At 34.7% G+C, this 19,591-nt stretch overlaps 1 protein-coding gene across 1 annotated transcript in view; it reads left to right on the top strand.

The window, feature by feature from the left end:
• Nucleotides 1-368: 368 nt before the first annotated feature.
• The window catches only part of LOC145991774 (pickpocket protein 28-like), a 33,597-nt gene continuing 14,374 nt past the window's right edge, over nucleotides 369-19,591 (top strand). The window contains exons 1-5 of the mRNA XM_083127824.1: nucleotides 369-457; nucleotides 660-857; nucleotides 3,770-3,923; nucleotides 13,366-13,490; nucleotides 15,412-15,514. Coding sequence (XP_082983950.1) covers nucleotides 369-457; nucleotides 660-857; nucleotides 3,770-3,923; nucleotides 13,366-13,490; nucleotides 15,412-15,514 — 669 coding nt within the window. The remainder of the gene's footprint in view (nucleotides 458-659; nucleotides 858-3,769; nucleotides 3,924-13,365; nucleotides 13,491-15,411; nucleotides 15,515-19,591) is intronic.

Genomic DNA, 19,591 nt, shown 5'->3' with positions numbered 1-19,591 from the left:
AGAGAAGAGACGGGTGACATCGACAATAATAATAAATTGAACAGTGCCAAGAATACTTACAAGTTGATCATAACATCTCTCTTGTGTATACTTGTTACTTCGAATACGCCTCGACTCTTCATTGATATTATACAGAACAACAGATATGACGTGTGTGTGAAAATAATTCTACATTCTTTGACTTCTAACATATTATTGCATGTCTTGTATTTCACCGCATGTTAAGATTTAAGTAGATGAAATACAGGCTAATAAGTAATAATAATAATTGAAAAATGTTCAACAAGCATAGTATGTTATATTCTGCAGGTGTGCCGAATTCTCCACAACATGAAACCACCGTTAAGCGAGTAGATCTATAAAAAAAGATGCGTACGTATCTGGAAAATACGCTGAGCGACACAACTTTTCATGGCTTAGGAGAAATTGTGAAGAGGAAAAGCTTTTGTAGCGACAGGTAATGAAAAAAAATTGTGATAGAGTATTGCACGTCTTCTTTTAGACTAAATGTAAAGAAACATTGGAAAAAATACGCTTGGAAATTCTTTAAACATTGAAACTGGACAATAATTCTCACCATACTAGAACGGTTATTCTATGTTTGGTTGGTCTCAACAAGTTGCTTTAAAACATTTTCTGTGTTTCGTTTTCTCATTCAGGACGTTGTGGGCTCTCCTCTTCATGGCTGGAGTTGTAGCAAGCGCCTTCCTTGTCAACCAATCATGGAAGAAGTTCCAAGAAAATCCAGTGATCGTCACGATAGAAAGGAATTACAACGAGTGGAAAATGTCTTACCCATCTAATATCGTTTGTCCTGCCAAAGCTCTGATTCGGAAATACAAGCCTGTGGTTTATGAGTACGTACTATACAGCGGACTCGGATTTAGTGGGGAGCTTGGGGTGGCTGCAGCCCTTGTTTCCGCTAAAGGATTTGATTTGAAAAGGGGGATAAAATGAAAACATTAAGATATTTGAGATATAGTATAAAAATACAACTACATCTAACAAACTGGCAAACTTGGCCTAAAAGTTTAAAAATGAAATTGTGTATAGGGGGACACGATTTGTTAGCACAGGCCTCCACATGTATAGATCCGAGCCTGCTAAGCAGATTTTAAACTCTGAAAATCTTTACGAATTTTTTTCTTCGTATCATAGAGTAATACTAAAAATGATTTAGTAAATATATTGAATTGAAATTTGAATAGATTTATAATAATGAACAGCTCTAAGTGTCGTTATCTGAGTTAATGAAAGTTCTTTAAGTAGGGTATCTAAGAATTTCACAGAAATTTAATTATACTTGCTTCCCTTTAATTTTAAATATTTAATTGACAAGCACACTAACATGTTAATTATACGTGCATCAGTGGCGGTGATTAGAGGGCAAGGGTGGCAGTTGCTCTCCACTTTTCACTACATTTGCCCACGCACTATGCTAAACCTTATCTGCAAAGGCAAATAAACTGTCTTTGCCCCCATTTTGGCACTTTGCCCCTCCTTTTTGGAATCAATTCGCCGCCACTGCGTGCACCTTACATTAAAAACAAGATGTAAATGCCTTACATTGCATTCATGGATAGGAATTTTGTGCTTAGAAAAAGGACTGAAAATTCAGATTTTCTTGTGTTGTTTCACGCCATTGTACATTTCTGTAAGTTACAATAAAATGTGCTCTAATAGGTCTTGGTAGATCGCACTATTTTCAAACTGTTTTGTTTTGTGAAATTCTAAGGATAGACCTTACTTATTTGGAACAGGTGATCCTAAAGAAACAAATTTCAAAGTGTTCACAAAATAATTTTTTGCAGCTATGATGTTTATGTTATACAAATTTTAATGTATATACTGGAGAGCCAACACAGTGCGGTTTATTGACTGATTGATTAATTTGGTATTTTAAGTTCACTATATGCACAGTGAGGATAATCAGGATTGGATCTACAGTTTAAAGTGGGACTCGAACCACTATGTGTCTCCACCGGGTATCGAACCCGAGACCCCTTACAGTGCGATATATTCTACAATTTTCTCCAACTTGTATCTCGCTCAGAAAAAATACAAAAATTACCAAACATTAGGTGGGCCTTAATTGCTACATGGACTTTATGTGACTTTCCTTGTAATACGTTTTCTTTGATTTTGTTATTATTTAACATTCAACGTAAAGTATTTATCTAGGTTCTTCATGTAACTTACGCAATATTTATACACTATTCATTATAGTGTTCATTCATCATTGTTGTATTGAATCCATTTACATTCTATTTTAACAAAAAAAATGGATTGACTAATCTGGATATTTGAATAATAAAGATATTTTATCAATTGAAAGAAAGTATAATATTTCATTAAATAAAGAAAGGATATCAAGTAGTATGTAATTTTCTTGCAAGTTGTTTATAAAAAGTATTTTCTCAAAAGTTCAGTTCTTCCTGATTTAAGGCCGATTTTTCAATGTCCAGTTATTCTTGCTGTTAACTATCTGTAAATTGGAGATGATCGTAACTCTTAACCAGCACCGGGTTTTTCAATGCGAAAGTAACTGGCAGTTAGCAAATCCAAAGGTTGTACTCCAAAATAGTATGTTGGTAATGCTGATACGCGTTAAAATAGGGAATCTATCTCCGCGCCATCTATTAGTATAGCTTCAAACCTCGTAGATTGACACACAGCCTTGCGTTTAAAAATAGAACTACAAGCGCGCCGCGCTTAAAAGCATGTTATTGTGTAGGAAACTATTGAAATAATGGCTGCGTATCCATTCTGTATGCTTACGAAATAAATTAACGAAAGCAAGCACTACAGATTTAATTCTCTTCTAATAAAGGTCAATTCCATATGGGGGAAATACTATTATGAGGCGCAAACGCAGATACTTTCTTGTAGAAGAAGCGTGCTGATCTGGAAAGTCGGAACATTAATAATACCTGTCTGTTGATATAAACACTATTAATATGTAGATATTGTACATTTGACTGCATACTTTATACCTATCTATGCTTGTTTGTTGAACGAAAAGAGACATGTTAGTAAGCATTCTTGGTAGGTCAGTTTCTAAAAATATGAAGGTACGAGTAAAAATAATTCTTAAATTTACTGTAATATTTTTCCGACAAGATAATTCAACAATAAAGCATGAATTGAAAACAACACACGGCAATAAATAATTGACAAGGGAAAAAAATTATCCTTGATCAGGACTCGAACTCGTATTACAAAACATAACACGCTCCGGAAGGTTGTGCCGCTAACCACTGCACAAAATTACCGTTTGGAGATTGTCGTACCTGGTAGACCGGATATCCTTTTCACAAGTTCTCCAACACGACCTCGCGATGCTGATTCTAGCAACTACGCTGCTTAGATTTCATATTTGCATCAACATTTGTAAGCTCTGCCAAACAAAACAAGTCTTCTTCTGTACCAATTTAACAATTTTATAAATCATATCTTCTTAATCTGACAGTGAAGTTGCGAGTGTGGAACTTCGATAGCTGCATGAGGCAGCCATGTTGCTTCGCAACTTCCAGTTAGGCTGGTAACTGCAAGAAGAAGTAGCAGTAAAGATAATAGCCACCAGATTTCCAGTTACGAGCTAACTGTACATTGAAAAACCGAAATTTTCACAAAATTCCAGTATGTGCTAACATGAACCGTAACTGTACATTGAAAAACCGGCCCATCAGGAAAATATAGAAGTGCATGGTTATCATTACCGTGTATCAATTTTTTATGTGATTTACTTGTACGTTGGCTTTCTATTTAGGACATTCGGTCAGGTGGACAAGGAAAAGTTACAATATTACAAGAACTTCATGGCAGAGTTGGTTGTATTGAGTGGTTCCAGTATGAAGAATATGATCCAGTACGAAAACGATACGACACTCGCTAACCTCAGTTTAATCGATTTTCAACAAAAGGTAATATTTGAATCCATTAGGTCAGGATTCCTATAACTGTTTTTATATGCACCTGGGTCTTTCGTTGAATGTAACACACATGTGCATCCAGCAGATGTACGTATTTCAAGTGCAGAGTTGAAAGTGTTTTGGATGATGCATAGTTAATTCTTCTCTTTCAATTTATGTATTTGACAGAGGATTCCAAATATAGCATTAGTCATTTTACACTAGAATGTAATAGCTTTGAAATGTTACGTTGGATTTTCACTAAACCGAGATCAAGGTGGTTAAAGCAAACAAATAAAATCGTGGCTTAAATATCAACTGTTTTTGTGTGGTTATTGTGGTATTTGTTTATTGAAGACTTAAAATAAATGACGGAGGACAATGTTCTTGTTTTAACTAAAACTCTGATATTTGAACTGTTAAACTGGTTTAATCGATCGAATGTGAGGCACGTATGATAACTGTCGTATTGAAATTTCAAATAAAATAACGCACTTGACTTTCCACTTGATGTATTGTTTTGAAACAGAAACTACCCTAACACGTACATAATATGATCACACACCTGCATGATTGCAGCTTGAATGTGTTTCTTTAGGTTCGTTGACGAGGCTGTTCATTATGGTCACTTTTGGTCATTATGGCACTATCACTCTACTTTTCTACAACTGACGTTTCATCAGCTGGCGAGCACAATGTTGCCAACCGCTAGAATTAGTCATAACATCAACAATGACAAAAGGATCTTTTTCTGTCTTACGTGCTTCGGTTTAGGACTTATTGTGAAACAGGAATTATGCTAACATACACACACAATGTTAGAAAGAACAAACGCTACAGGCATATCTTAGTACAAATCACAAGAAAGATGATATAGAGAGCTGTGGTGCCAACTTCCAACAACTACGAATTATATACGTTTCCAAGAAGTACACATTGGACTGATTTCTTTGCAAGCTGACGAGGCTCCTTCGTCTGGTCCCACAGTTAGTATAATCATCTATAGGGGTTGTTGTGTATCATCCTTATCTATTTGTGAATGTTTCTTCAACCCTCCTACCACCATCCATCGCAATCGGCGCGATTAGCCAAAAGTGACAGTAAAGTGACGTAAAATATATTAAACCACATCACATAGACACACAAACAGACACACGCACTCACACACACACACATATGACCTTGACGTTATATTTTACAATGTTCCCCACGCACATTGCACCATGCCATGAAGGCACAACCGGAGGTGGAGTCCCACACAATCTCGATCTCGGCCATTTGTGTCGGTCATTTGTACAACACCACACTCCGGTTGCATTCCCATGTGTTTGTATATAGCAACGACACACATAAAGAGACACTGCATGTGGCTTACGATGGTTTGGTAGTCTGTGCATAGTCTATGGTCTGTGTATCTTGTTTTTTTCTTATATATGAACAGCGTATGCAACGAATACGCATGTATATGTTGTTTTTTTTCTTCTGTCGTTCTGGTTTACATGTGTATGAACTTTCATTGTATAATATATTCAACTTGACTAATAAAACAACAGGTTATGGGCCCAGTCATGGATATAATGTGCGTGAAGTTCGGATTTCGGTTTTAAAAAGCATATGTAAGGCGCTTAGTGGATTACGAATCTACACGAAATGGCGGACACTGTGAAGTTTACGATTCCAAAGTTGAATAATAGCAACTACCAGACTTGGAAGTACAAGGTAGAACTGTTATTAATAAAGGAACATTTATGGGATGTCGTGTCTAGTGAGAAACCCGTTGTTCCAGATACAGAATGGACTAAGAAGGATGGAAAAGCTAAAGCAGCGAATGGATTTGTACTAGAAGATAATCAACTCGTGCATGTGCGTCGACTTGAATCAGCTAGAGTTTGCTGGGAAGCTTTGAAGAAATATCATGAAAAATCGTCGCTGAGCAATAAAGTGTTTTTACTGAAGAAACTGTGTTGAATGCAACTGGATGAAGGAGGTGATATGGAAAAACTTATCAACTTGATGCTGAATCTTGTGGATCAACTTACTGGTTTAGGTGAAGTTTTAGCAGAACATTTATTTTTTGCAATGTTGCTGTGCAGTCTACCTGACACCTATCAATCCTTGGTTACAACACTAGAAACTCGACCTGAAGAAGATTTGACACTTGAACTTGTTAAAGGTAAGCTAATAGACGAATAAAATCGAAGAAGAGAAGTGCGTGGTCCTTATAGTGATACATCGGAAGTGACACTAAAAACGATGCAAAGGTGTGTGTTACTTTTGTAAATTGCCAGGTAATTTTTGAAATAAATTGTTCTAGTACAAGGCATATCAAAGAAATGCTCACAAGGTCAACAAACTGAGAAGTTATGTGAAGTATGATCAAGATAGTGATCAAGAAGAGAAAAATGTTTGTGATTATGTATGCATTAAAGCAAGTGAGAAAAATCTAAGTAAAAAAAAAATTGGTATGTGGATTCTGCTGCTACTTGTCATATGTCAAGTAACAAAGAATTATTCAGTGTGCTTGATTCAAATTTAAAAGGTAAAATTTATTTAGCAGATGGAAGCACATTGGATGCAGAAGGTTTAGGAGAAGGAATTCTGAAATGTACTAATTATGAACATGATCAAGAGATTACTGTTAACTCTGTATTGTTTGTACCGGATTTATGCTTTTGTTTGTTGTCTGTACATAAGCTAGTAGAAAAAGTTTCTAGTAGAATGTTCAATTCAACAATAACAAGTGTTTAATTAGTAAAGGTAAAAAGGTTATTGCTGTGGCAAATCAGGAGAATAATTTATATAAATTATGTATTGATATTGGACCGCAACAAGTCCCACAAACAGTTCACATGGTGAATGATGAATGTATTCATGTTTGGCACAGGAGATTAGGGCATAGAAATCCTGTAGCCATTAGAAAAATGAATGAACAAAACTTAATTGGGGTCATGCATTTAACTGAATGTACTATAACAAAAACATGTGAAGAGTGTGTTAAGGGTAAAATGTTTCGTAAGAGTTTTCCCAAGATGACTAACAGTAGATCTTCAGAAATATTAGAATTAATTCATTCAGATGTATGTGGTCCAATGCAAACAGAAACTCCAATTGGAAATAAGTATGTATTAACTTTAATCGATGATTATAGTAGGTATATTGTAGTGTATTTGCTGAAAAGTAAATATAAAGTTGAAGAAAAGATACAAGAATATGTGAAATTTGTAACTACAAAATTTCATAAAATACCAAAGGCAATACGTAGAGATAGAGAAGGTGAATTTATGACATCAAAGTTGCAATCATATTTTAAGCAAGAAGGGATTGTACATCAAACGACTGTTCCTTATGCACCTCAACAAAATGGTGTGGCTAAAAGAAAAAAAATCGTAGTTTAATGGAAATGTGCAGATGTATGCTGATTGATGCAAAAATGTATAATAGATATTGGGGTGAAGCTGTAAACACTGCTAATTATTTGCAAAACCGTTTATTAACTAAATCTGTTGATAGGACTCCATATGAAAAATGGTATGGTAAATTACCAAATGTGGGACATATAAAAGTGTTTGGAAGTATTGCATATACTTTGATACCAAAGGAGAAAAGACGAAAGTTGGATGTAAAAGCAAAGAAACTTATATTGGTGGGATATGAAAATACAATAGGTTATAGGTTGTTAGATGTTACTAAAAATATAATTAGCATTAGCCGGAATTGTGTATTTATTGAAACTCCAAGTCATTCAACTCCAGTTTCAAGGAATGAAAACTGAAGTGAACATGAAAATGAACAGGATACTGAACACGAAGTGGAAGTGGAACTGTTAAATACAGAAGCCGTTGTGAAACATGAAGCGAGGAAGAAACCGATATCAGAAACCATAAGGATATCGGAACGCATTACAAAAGGGAAGTTACCAGCAAATTTTTGCACAAAAGGTGGTTATTGATAATAATGAAGAGTGTATTACTAGATGTGAAGAAGAACCAAAATCTTATGCGGAAACAGTTACGGGACGTGACCAAGAAAAATGGAAGGATGCTATGGAAGAAGAAATGAACTCGCTTTATGAAAATGGTACATGGGATCTAGTTCAACCACCAGTAGAACAGAAGATAATAGGAAGTAAGTGGATTTATAAAGATAATAGGAAGTAAGTGGATTTATAAAATGAAAGAAGATTCTGAAAGAAACGTCTCAAGTTATAATGCTAGTTTAGTTGCACAAGGACACTCACAAAAGTTTGGGGATGATTATGATCAGATATTTGCAACTGTAGCAAAACAAAAAACACTGAGAGTACTTCTTACCATTGAAGGAGAAAGAAAGATGAAAGTAAGGCATCTTGATACAAAAACAGCATTTTTATATGGTTAACTACAAGAAAAAGTGTATATGAAACAACCACAAGGTTATGAACAACCAATGAAAGAACATTTAGCTTGCAAATTAAAGAAATCTATATATGGTCTGAAACAAGCTGCTAGATCATGGAACCTTAAGTTAAATGAGACACTTGAGTCAATTGGTTTCAAGAGAGGTAATGCAGATTCTTGTTTGAACACAAAAAAAAATAAGTGGAAAATGAACTAACTAACTCTCTAGCCTTCTTAAACCCGAAGGTTCATGGCTGCAGCAACACAGGCCTTCCATCTTTCCCTATCTCGAGCAAGATCTATAAACTCTTTTCCATCCCTATCGATTTCCCTTAGGTTCATCTCAACGTTGTCCCTCCATCTTCGTATTGCCCTTCCTACAGGTCTCTTACCATCAGGTTTCCCAACAAGAATCCTGTAAACTCCTCTTTCCTCTCCCATTCGTGCCACATGGCCTGCCCACCTAAGTCTTCTTGATTTAATCATTCTAATAATATCTGGACATGAATACAAATTATGTAGTTCTAAATTATGTAACCTTCTCCACTCACCTGTCTCCTCATCCCTTTTAGGTCCAAATATTTTTCTAAGGATCTTATTTTCAAATACTCTCACTTTATGTTCCTCTTTCAATGTAAGAGACCAAGTTTCACATCCATATAATACTAAAGGCAAAATTACTGTTTTGTATATTTTAACTTTTAGTTTCTTAGATATTAAACGAGAAGACAAAAGTTTATGAAGAGAGAAGTAACATGCATTTCCTGAATTAAGCCTACTTTTTATTTCCTCTTTAATATAATTTTCATTTGTTAATATTACTCCTAAGTATTTGAATTTGGAAACTGGTTCAAACGAGTTGTTATCAATAATTAGATTTTCATTATTACCTAACACTTGGTTTCGGCCTGTAAGCATATACAGGGAGTCCATAAAGTCCTGCAAAAAACTAAAACTCTATAACTTTTTAGCTGTTGTGTTTAACAATACACATTTTTTGGGTGAGAAGGGTGGAAGTTTAAAGTTTTGTTCTGGCCACACTGCTCAGTGACGCTTGCACTGGTAATCACGTTATCATGTGACTTAAGATGGCTTCCATCGAGGAAAAGGCACAGTGTGTTCTGTGGTTTGCAGAGTTAAAATCTTGTGTTTCAGTGCAGAGAAAGTTCCAGACAACATATGGGAAACCACCCCCAGCAAATTCAAGTATCAAGAGATGGTATGAAAAGTTCAAGGCAACGGGAAGTGTGTCAGATTTGCCACGCAGTGGAAGGCCAGGATCGAGTGATTCAGTCAATGCAGGACAGCGTGCATCGGAGTCCAATGAAATCGCTGAAACGAAGATCCTTGGAACTGGGAATACCGAATACCGAAGTCAACGTTACACAAGATCGTACGCAAGAAGGTGAAGGCCCGCCCCTACAAGTTAAAAGTTGTTCGGCAGTTTCTTAACAAACAATTTCAAGGTAGATGTATTGGCCGAAGAGGGCCCACACCTTGGCCTGCAAGATCACCAGACTTAGCACCTTGCGATTATTGGTTGTGGGGACATGTAGAGACCGAGGTGTATTCACAGAAACCAGCTAATCTGGATGACCTAAAAGAAAAAAATAAGAGATGTGATTCTGAATATCCCAGGAGAGCACCATCAGCACGCAATTCTCGGTTTCACAAAAAGACTGCAACAGTGTTTGGACGCGAATGGTGCACAATTGGAGGTTTGGCGATGAACCTAACAAGCAGGAAATAAACTTTGAACCTTACTGTAAGTACACACAAAATATTTTGTTAATAAACTTAATAGTTTTCAAGTTATAGAGTTTTAGTTTTTTGCAGGACTTTATGGACTCCCTGTATTTAGTTTTCTCTTTGTTAACTTCCAAACCTATCTCTTTAGTAGTTTTGAAAAATATTTTAGCATCATTTTAAATTGTACTCATATCATCCCCTAATAAGTCTACATCATCTGCATATGCTAACAACTAAGTTATACCATTTAATTTTAGTCCTTCTTTAGTTTCTTTTACCTTCCTAACAGCATATTCTAAGGCAAAATTAAAGAGCAATGGAGATAATGCATCTCCTTGTTTTAACCAATCATGAATTGTAAATTTGTCAGACATATTAATACCCACACGAATTTTTTTTTCTGTTTCACTGGTGCATACTTTTATCATACTAACAAGCTTCTTAGGTATTCCAAACTCGACTAATATATTATATAATTTATCTCTTTTGACCGAATCATATGCTTTTTTGAAATCAATGAATAGCTGATGAACATTTTGATTATATTCTCACCTTTTTGAAGTGTCAGTCTGATGTGAAAAATTTGATCAGTAGTTGATCTGTTACGTTTAAATCCACATTGATAATCACCTATAATTTCATTAGCATATGGGTTAGTCTTTTTAAAATAATGTTAGATAATATTTTATATGTTGTTGAGAGTAGAGAAATTCCACGGTAATTATTCCAGTTCATTTTATCACCTTTTTTAAACACAGGAACAATTATGGATTCTTTCCACTGTTGAGGGATTTCTTCTTTATTCCATATTAAACAAATTAATTTATGAATTTGACATATTAATGAATTTCCACCATATTTAATTAACTCAGCTGATATTAAATCAATGCCAGGTGCTTTGTTATTTTTTAGCCTTTTAATAGCATCTTTAACTTCAGTCAAGTTAGGTTTTGGAACTAAAGGTTCTGCTGTGTGTACTTCATTTACTTCTGATTTATGTCCTACATGAACATTTAAAAGGTCATTAAAGTAGTTCTTCCTTCTATTTAGAATATCGCTTGGGTCAGCTAGAAAATCACCGTCTTTATCTTCTATCAAGTTTACTTTAGGTTGCCACCCCTTTCTAAACTCATTTACACCTTTATATAAATCTCTGATTTTTTTTATTTTTGCTGTTTGTTTCAATTTCGTTAAGTTTGCTTTTCAAGTAATCTCTATTTTTACTTCTAAACGTGCGGTTAACTTCTCGGTTTATTCTATTATAATTGTTTAGATTTGTATCATTAGAGTTATTTAACCACCTAAGTCTAGCCTGATTTCTTATTTCTATTAGATTATGATATTCATTATCAAACCATGGCTTACTTTTTCTCGGTTTATGGTATCCTATACTTTCTTTAGCTGCTGATTCTATTGCATTACGTATGTGCTCCCAATTCTTATTTACGTCTGTTTCATTTATATTTTCATCATCATTTAAATCCTGCAAAAAATCAAATCTATTTGACAGTTTAATTTGGTAATCCTTCTTAATTCTTTCATCAGTAAACTTTCCTGTATCAAATTTTATAACTTTTAGATTTTGTTGCTTATGATTTATTACTGAGAGTCTTTCTCTTAATTTAGCAATTACTAAATAATGGTCACTGGCACAGTCAGCACCTCTCTGTGTACGAACGTCAATTATACTAGTATGCCTTCATATGTAGTAGGCATAAGTGGAAAATTAGTGTATATATTAGTTTATGTTGATGATGTATTTATTGCAAGTGAAAATGAATCTTCAATTGCTGATATTGAGAAAATTTTGTCGCAAACATTTCAATTTAAGGATTTAGGGGAACTAAATCATTATTTGGGATTCCAAATTGAAAGAAATGAAGAAGGAATATTTCTTATTCATCAAGCCAACTACATTGAGAAATTAATAAAAAGGTTCAGATTGGAAGATGCAAGGACGTCGAAAGTTCCAATAGACACTGGATATTTGAAAAATGTAAATACATCAGACTTACTGAAAAATAATGAGTACTATCGTAAAGCAAAAGGCGCATTATTATACATAAGTGTGAATTCTAGACCACATATAACTGCAAGTGTATCATTATTGAGTCAAAATGTTACACAACCAACACCGTTAGACTGGACTGAAGTAAAGAGAGTTCTACGTTATCTGAAAGGGACTAAATCGCACAAACTAAAACTTGGATGCAAAGAAGAAAGAGGAGATAGGGGTATGCAGATGCAGATTGGGGAAATGATTTACATGATAGAAAATCAAATAGTGAATATTTATTTAAATACAAAATTAGTGTAATAAGTTGGGAGAGTAAGAAACAAACATGTGTAAGCTTATCTTCTATGGAAGCAGAATATGTTGCTGTTTCAGAAGCCTGTCAAGAAGCAAAGTGGATTAAACAATTAATCAAGGAAATGAAAGATAATTGTACTGAACCAATTGTAATGTATGAAGACAATCAAAGCTGTATTAAAATGATTGAAAGTGAAAAGGTAAATACTAGAAAAAAACATACAGATGTACAATATAATTTTGTTCGAAATTAGTCCAAAATGTTGAAAAAAACACTAAAGTATTTTCAACAGATATTGTGTATGATTGCTGATATTTTGACAAAACCATTACAAGGTGTAACAACAAAAGAAATTTGTAGATTAATGGGTTTTGATGTAACTTGAATGTTATTTAACTGCATACTTTATTGTTTCATTGAGGAGGTGTGTTGGTATATAGCAACGACATACATAAAGTCAAGAGATGAGACACTGCATGTGGCCTACGATGTTTTGGTAGTCTGTGCATAGTCTATGGTCTGTGTATCTTGTCTTTTTCTTATATATGAACAACGTATGTAAAGGATACTCATGTATATGTTTTTTCTTCTTCTGTCTTTCTGGTTTACATGTGTATGAACTTTCATTGTATAATATATCCAACTTGACTAATAAAACAACACCATGTTTTCCAGTTTGCATTTATTTCAGGCCGCATTAACCCCAGGGGCAAGGCCAGAAAATTCCTCCCTTATATCACCCAACCCAAAGAATCGAACCCGGGTCTGGCTCCCTACGGACTAGACTACCGAAGCCCCTACTTTGACACTATATATATATATATATATATATATATATATATATGGAGTTTATACAAATAAGTTCCGTGATTCCTTATAGATCCGAGATGATTTCTATCTTCTAAACGTATTACAGTTTAAACGTGACACTCGAATATGTTATAAAGAATACGGAAAAATCTTGCATTTCATGAACGTACTATTAAGAATAATTAACAAGCTATTTTATTATTTCAGGTGAGAGAAAACCCAAAGATAACGGTAACGAATTATGTTACCAAGAAATCGATCATTGGCGAATTCCTTAGGAGTTCTCACGGAGGGTGCTTTGCTTACAATTCTGCACTGACTCTATTTTCCAGGTAAGAAATGTTGGACTTACGTTTAACCCCTGCAATCGTAATGTTTTCTTACAGTAACAATCAGAATAATTAAAGCTGTCTATATTCCATGTGCAAGGTTGAGCGTCAAGAAGGGGGTAATTAATGTAAAATTAAAATCACCTCAGATATCGATGTGGTGATTGGAACGGTTGGCCAACGATTAGAACGACCTTTACAAATCTTCATGAAGTTTGTGGCTGTCCAAAGTTGATACTTACAATTAGGATGAGCTTATTTGGTAAGAAAATCTTTAGTGTGTCAGGTTGTTGCACATGAAATGTCGGATTTGGTAGTGAAACTTCAAACAACATTACCTCGTTAAAAAGGAACTCTCATTTCTCAAAATAGGTGCCATTCGATGCCAACGAGATACTTGTGTATCAATGTCACTTTCGTAAAAGTTCGACGTTCTGGACTGCAGAAACTCCTCAAATGCATTTCTGAGAGCTGCTTCATTAGTGAACCTTTTCCCTCCAAATAACAGTCCAAATGCTTAAGAAAGTGGTAGTCGGTTGGCGAGAGATCTGGCGAGTATGGTGGATGCGGAAGAGTCTCGGAGTGCAAGCTGTGTAGTTTTTGAACTGTTGTTCTTGCTTTATGGGGCCTCGAATTGTCGTGAAGCACTAATACTTCATTTCTGTTGGCCCATCTAGGCTGCTTAACTCGTAATATTTTATGCATTTTATACAGCTGGGTTCAGTACTTCTCAGCACTAATTGTTTCGCCAGTTTCCAAGAACGAATAGTGAAGAATACCAAGGACACACCAACAGATAGTCAAAATTATCTTCCTCGGATGACGGGTCGGTTTCGGCATATGTTTTGGGGCCTCATCAGCATATAGCCATTGTGCAGATCGGCGACGATTATCGTAAAATATTCTCACTTCAGAGTTCTAGTGGTTACTGAAATACAAAGAGTTGACGTAGGTATACGAGTAAGATAATGTAGTACTTGTCCATAAGTATCTGTACAATTGCATTACGTAAGTTACACCAATTTTAAAATCATTCTTACAGTTATGAACGATGTTTCCGTACAGCACAAATCTCCATGGTATATCCGTTGAATATCCACAATGTCCCGATTAGATCCAAGGGTATTTAGGATATCCATTGGATATCCACTACATACCCAGTTAAGGATATATAATTCTGGATATCCAGTGGACCTTCATGGTATGTCCAGAACTGGATATCAAAAAGTCATACAAGTCTAGATATCCAATACGTAACCCAAAAGTGTATAGAACTGACTATTAAAAACTCATCCGATTCTGAACATCCAATATGTTGGCAGATATTGTCCAAAACTTTGGTATCCAGAACTCATACAATTGTGGATACTGAATTGAATTGAATTGACTTTATTGCTGAGCGAGGTTCAGCTGTTGCTGATCTACCACCTAACCCAATAGAGAGCTAGAACTTTCACAAAACTGGATATCTAGAACTCATCCAATTATGGATATCCAATATATAGCTAGAGTTTGTCCAAAACTGGATATCCAATAAAGGACATAAATAAGATGTGTTTCGGATATTAGAAAATGAACATATATGTTTTTCAATGCTCTCATATTTGGTACGAATGTTTCTCGCATTTGACGTCCGGCGGAAAACTCAAAATTTCGGTGTTGAACTAGTATCGTAATTACAATTGGAGAGCAACGTGTGAGAAGAAATAACTGACTTGGATCTAAGTAGCCACATGACAGAGGTGATGGGGCTATAATCGCGTCAAATGATGAAAATATGCCTTGCCCCTCAAAGATCTGTTCCTCCAGTAACTTGATTATAAATTAGAAATTATTACAGAATAGCCTTCACATATAACAATATTTAAGTAGTTTAAGTATGGTTTTGTATTTATAATGATTGTCTCTTTTCTTAATATTTCAGGAAAGGCTTGGAATATACAGAGAAAGAGATTATAAAGAATTCTGTTGAAAGTAGCGATGTAGAAGTGAATGTTTTTATCAGTTTCCTTCAAAAAGGAATGAAGGTAATTCCCCTTGTTATAATAAGGTGATACCAGTAACATTTCTGGTTAGGCCAGAAACTTCACATGGTTCTATTTTATACAAATATGTAATTATAAGAACAAAGTAATAACTACACTACAACGAGAGATAAACGTACACGTTTATCTGTGCTCGTGGGCGTCGGGAGGGGGTTCGAACCGGTCCGTCGACCTCCCCCTTGAAATTGGCATTGTTCATTTCGAGTTAAGAATAGGAAGAAAGGTTGCTATTTTTATTGTTAATAACAGAATAAGGTTAAATTAGTTAGTATTCTAATAGAATTAGCCAAGTAAATGTTGCGTTAGATCGAAATGACTTAGTATAAAATACAAGAGCAAGGTTCTATTTCCATGTTCTACCATGTAAGTCAAGAAATAAATAGTTCAACAGTTTTCAAAATTCCAAATAATAAGACATTTTTATTACAGAATAGCTTTATGACTAAAAATTTCCCAAAACTTTTGTGTGTGAATGTCAGTAACAGAAATAACTATGCATTTCAGTACACTGATTGTATGAAATATAAAAGAAATATTGAAAAATGATTTTGTTAGATATTCATTCATTTATGGATCGGGTAGAAAAGTTTTCCCTTCCATAATAATAATAACAATAATTTCCTGTACAAATTATAAATCTCTTTCAGTTTATAATAGTTATTATTGTATACAGATAATAACAATCATAACCATGATAATAATTACTATTATTTTTAGATTTAAATTTCATCAATGGTCTGAGCCACCTACAAAAGTTTCTGGCTGTGCCATAGATATCATCATGACATTACTATTTTGTATGTAACTTCAAACCTTCAATGCATTACTTACTTCACTTATGTCCTGAAACTGCATCTGGAACAAAGAGCTGTAACAACCGGGTACTATTCTTGGCCATCGTGTGGAGATCTGCCCAAGACTCTCGCATCTCTCTGATCTCCTTCCCCAGTTCATCCATGGCCTTCTTCGTCGCCTACCGCCTTGGGGGTTCCATCTTAGAGCTTCTCTCTCCATAGCATTCCTTAAATACAAAATATTTAGAACCCATTATAAACCCTTACGATTATGTACATTCCATTCATATTTTTTGTTATTTTATGTTGCTTTTCTACCTATTTTGGCTAATCGTCACGACGAGGGTTAGGTTAGGAATGTCAGGTTTGGTTGTCTTAGAATTAAAATAAAGACCCTGAATGCACTCTGCTAAGGTTCCGATTTATTTCTACATTCATTCCCACTAGTTTACGATACTTACTGTCGCTTGTCAACCGGAGAATACCTTGTCCGAGGGAAGCATGTATGATTTAGTAAGGTCATTTTGAAGGTTTTTTTCAACATAAATAACTTTTTTCGAATCCAAATAGTGCTCATTATTTTAAGGAAGGTTCAAATTTCGTGTCACAATGATTGCCAAAATTCTACGATAATTAGTCATCCTGCTAGGAAAATTTGAAAAAAAAAATCATGAAACATTCGGAACTGTTACCTTTTAAAATACATTTTTCGATGTTTTTCGTAATATAAATATTTTTTAGGTGTATGGTTGATTACCGGTCCCATTCAAGTTCTGAATTTCCGTAATATGTACTATTTTCAATAAATTAAAAAATATAATCATTAAACTTTTAGCTCTCCACCAGTACCGCAAGGTCTGATCCCTTTTCACCACCACTGAGCAGAAGCATAAAACCTTTATCTTTCCCCATCATCAGGGTTATTCTGCAACTGATATCGATTCTGCCAATCATAGAATGGCTTACGATTATATGTAAATAGGAGAATCCACTTCGCAGCAGAATCGTTGCTTGATTTTGGGGGCAAGAGATTGCCTCAAGTACTTTCAACAGATATTGTTATTTTCCCAAAATACTCATAAGTACAATATTATTTACGAGATTCAGTCAATCTGAATTTATTTTACTACAACTTTTATTATGTGCCCATTGTAATTTTCGAAGAAAGGTACTCCTAGGATTATATCACACCTCAAACCCTTTATCACCAGAAATTTTACTTCGAAATTAGCTCCTCTGATGCTCATCATGTTCTACTTCTCCTTTCGTTTGGTGTCCCCTTTTTCTACGTCTTATTTCCCTTTCCGTTCGATTTTTCTGTATCTCGTTTTGCTTGAGGTCCCTATTTCTACTTCTAATTCCCTAAGTAGTTTGATTATCTTCTCGTTTCCTACAGGGTTTCATTTTCCACTTCTGTCTAGTGTGGTTGGGATTGTCTTGTGTAGTAGTTGTGCTGTCTAGTGTGTTTGTGTGTTTGTGTTCATCTTGTGTAGTAGTTATGCTGTCTAATGTGTTTCTGTTTGTCTTGTGTAGTATCGGTGGTGTGTATGTATGTGTCTTGTGTTGTAGTTGTGCTGTCTAATGTGTTTGTGTTTGTCTTGTGTAGTAGTTGTGGTGTGTAGTTTGTTTGTGTTTATATTGTGTAGTAGTTGTGGTGTGTTTGTGTTTATATTGTGTTATAGTTGTGATGTGTTCGTGTGTGTCTTGTGTAGTAGTTGTGCTGTCTAATGTGTTTGTGTTCGTCTTGTGTAGTAATTGTGCTGTCTAATGTGTTTGTGTTTCTCTTGTGTAGTAGTTCCTTCATTCATATTGAGGGTTAGGCGTAGAGCTGACAACTCTGCACTGTAAAAAGCCATGTCAAGAATCAGCAATATAAGGCCATGGATGTCCCCAAGGTAAAATATTCCGGAGGTAAAATAGTCCCCCGTTCGGATCTCCGGGTGGGGAATACTTTGGGAGGTCCCTGGACTAAGGATAAGATCTACATTAGGAATAAGGATATTAAATTAGGCACCTGGAATGTTCTGAGCCTTTACCGGCCTGGGGCATTTCAGTGTACAGTTAATGAGATAGTTAAGTATAAATTAGATGTAGTAGCTGTCCAGGAAGTTAGGTGGCCATGGGAAGGGAATTGTAAAACTAAAAATTATACTTTTTTCTATGGTGGTACTGAAAATCATAATTTTGGAACAGGCTTTTTCATAAATAATAGAATTATCTCGGCTCTTAAAACAGTAGAATTTATTAATGATAGGATATCATATGCAGGTTTACAGGGTAGGTGGTGTAAAATTATTTTAATAAACATACATGCACCAACGGAAGATAAAGATGATAATACTAAAGATGATTTTTATACAGAGTTAGAACAGGTCTTTGATAAATTTTCTCAGTATGATATGAAAATTCTGTTAGGTGATTGTAATGCACAGATTGGCAAAGAAGAGACATTTAAACCCACGATTGGTAAAGAAAGTCTTCATGAACTAAGTAATGATAATGGTATAAGATTGATTACTTTTGCAACCTCAAAGAATTTAATTGTGAAAAGTACCACTTTTAAACATAAAGATATCCATAAATATAAATGGTCTTCTCCAGATGGTAAAACTCGTAATCAGATAGATCATATTCTCATTGATAAGAGAAGGCATACTAGTATAATTGACGTTCTTACACATAGAGGTGCGGACTGTGCCAGTGACCATTATTTAGTAATTGCTAAATTAAGAGAAAGGCTCTCAGTGTTAAATCATAAGCAACAAAATCTAAAAGTTATAAAATTTGATACAGGAAAGTTTACTGATGAAAGAATTAAGAAAGATTACCAAATTAAACTGTCAAATAGATTTGATTTTTTGAAGGATTTAAATGATGATGAAAATATAAATGAAACAGATGTAAATAAGAATTGGAAGCACATACGTAATGCAATAGAATCAGCAGATAAAGAAAGTATAGGATACCATAAACCGAGAAAAAGTAAGCCATGGTTTGATAATGAATGTCATAATCTAATAGAAATAAGAAATCAGGCTAGACTTAGGTGGTTAAATAACTCTAATGATACAAATCTAAACAATTATAATAGAATAAATCGAGAAGTTAGCCGCACGTTTAGAAGTAAAAAAAGAGATTACTTGAAAAGCGAAATTAACGAAATTAAAACAAACAGCAAAAATAAAAATATCAGAGATTTATATAAAGGTGTAAATGAGTTTAGAAAGGGGTGGCAACCTAAAGTAAACTTGATAAAAGATAAAGA

This window comes from Lepisma saccharinum, chromosome 8, assembly GCF_977018435.1.
Source record: "Lepisma saccharinum chromosome 8, izLepSacc3.1, whole genome shotgun sequence".
In the NCBI taxonomy this organism is placed as follows: Eukaryota; Metazoa; Arthropoda; class Insecta; order Zygentoma; family Lepismatidae; genus Lepisma; species Lepisma saccharinum.
Note: the sequence above shows the minus strand (reverse complement) of the source record. Positions and strands in the feature narration are given on the sequence as shown.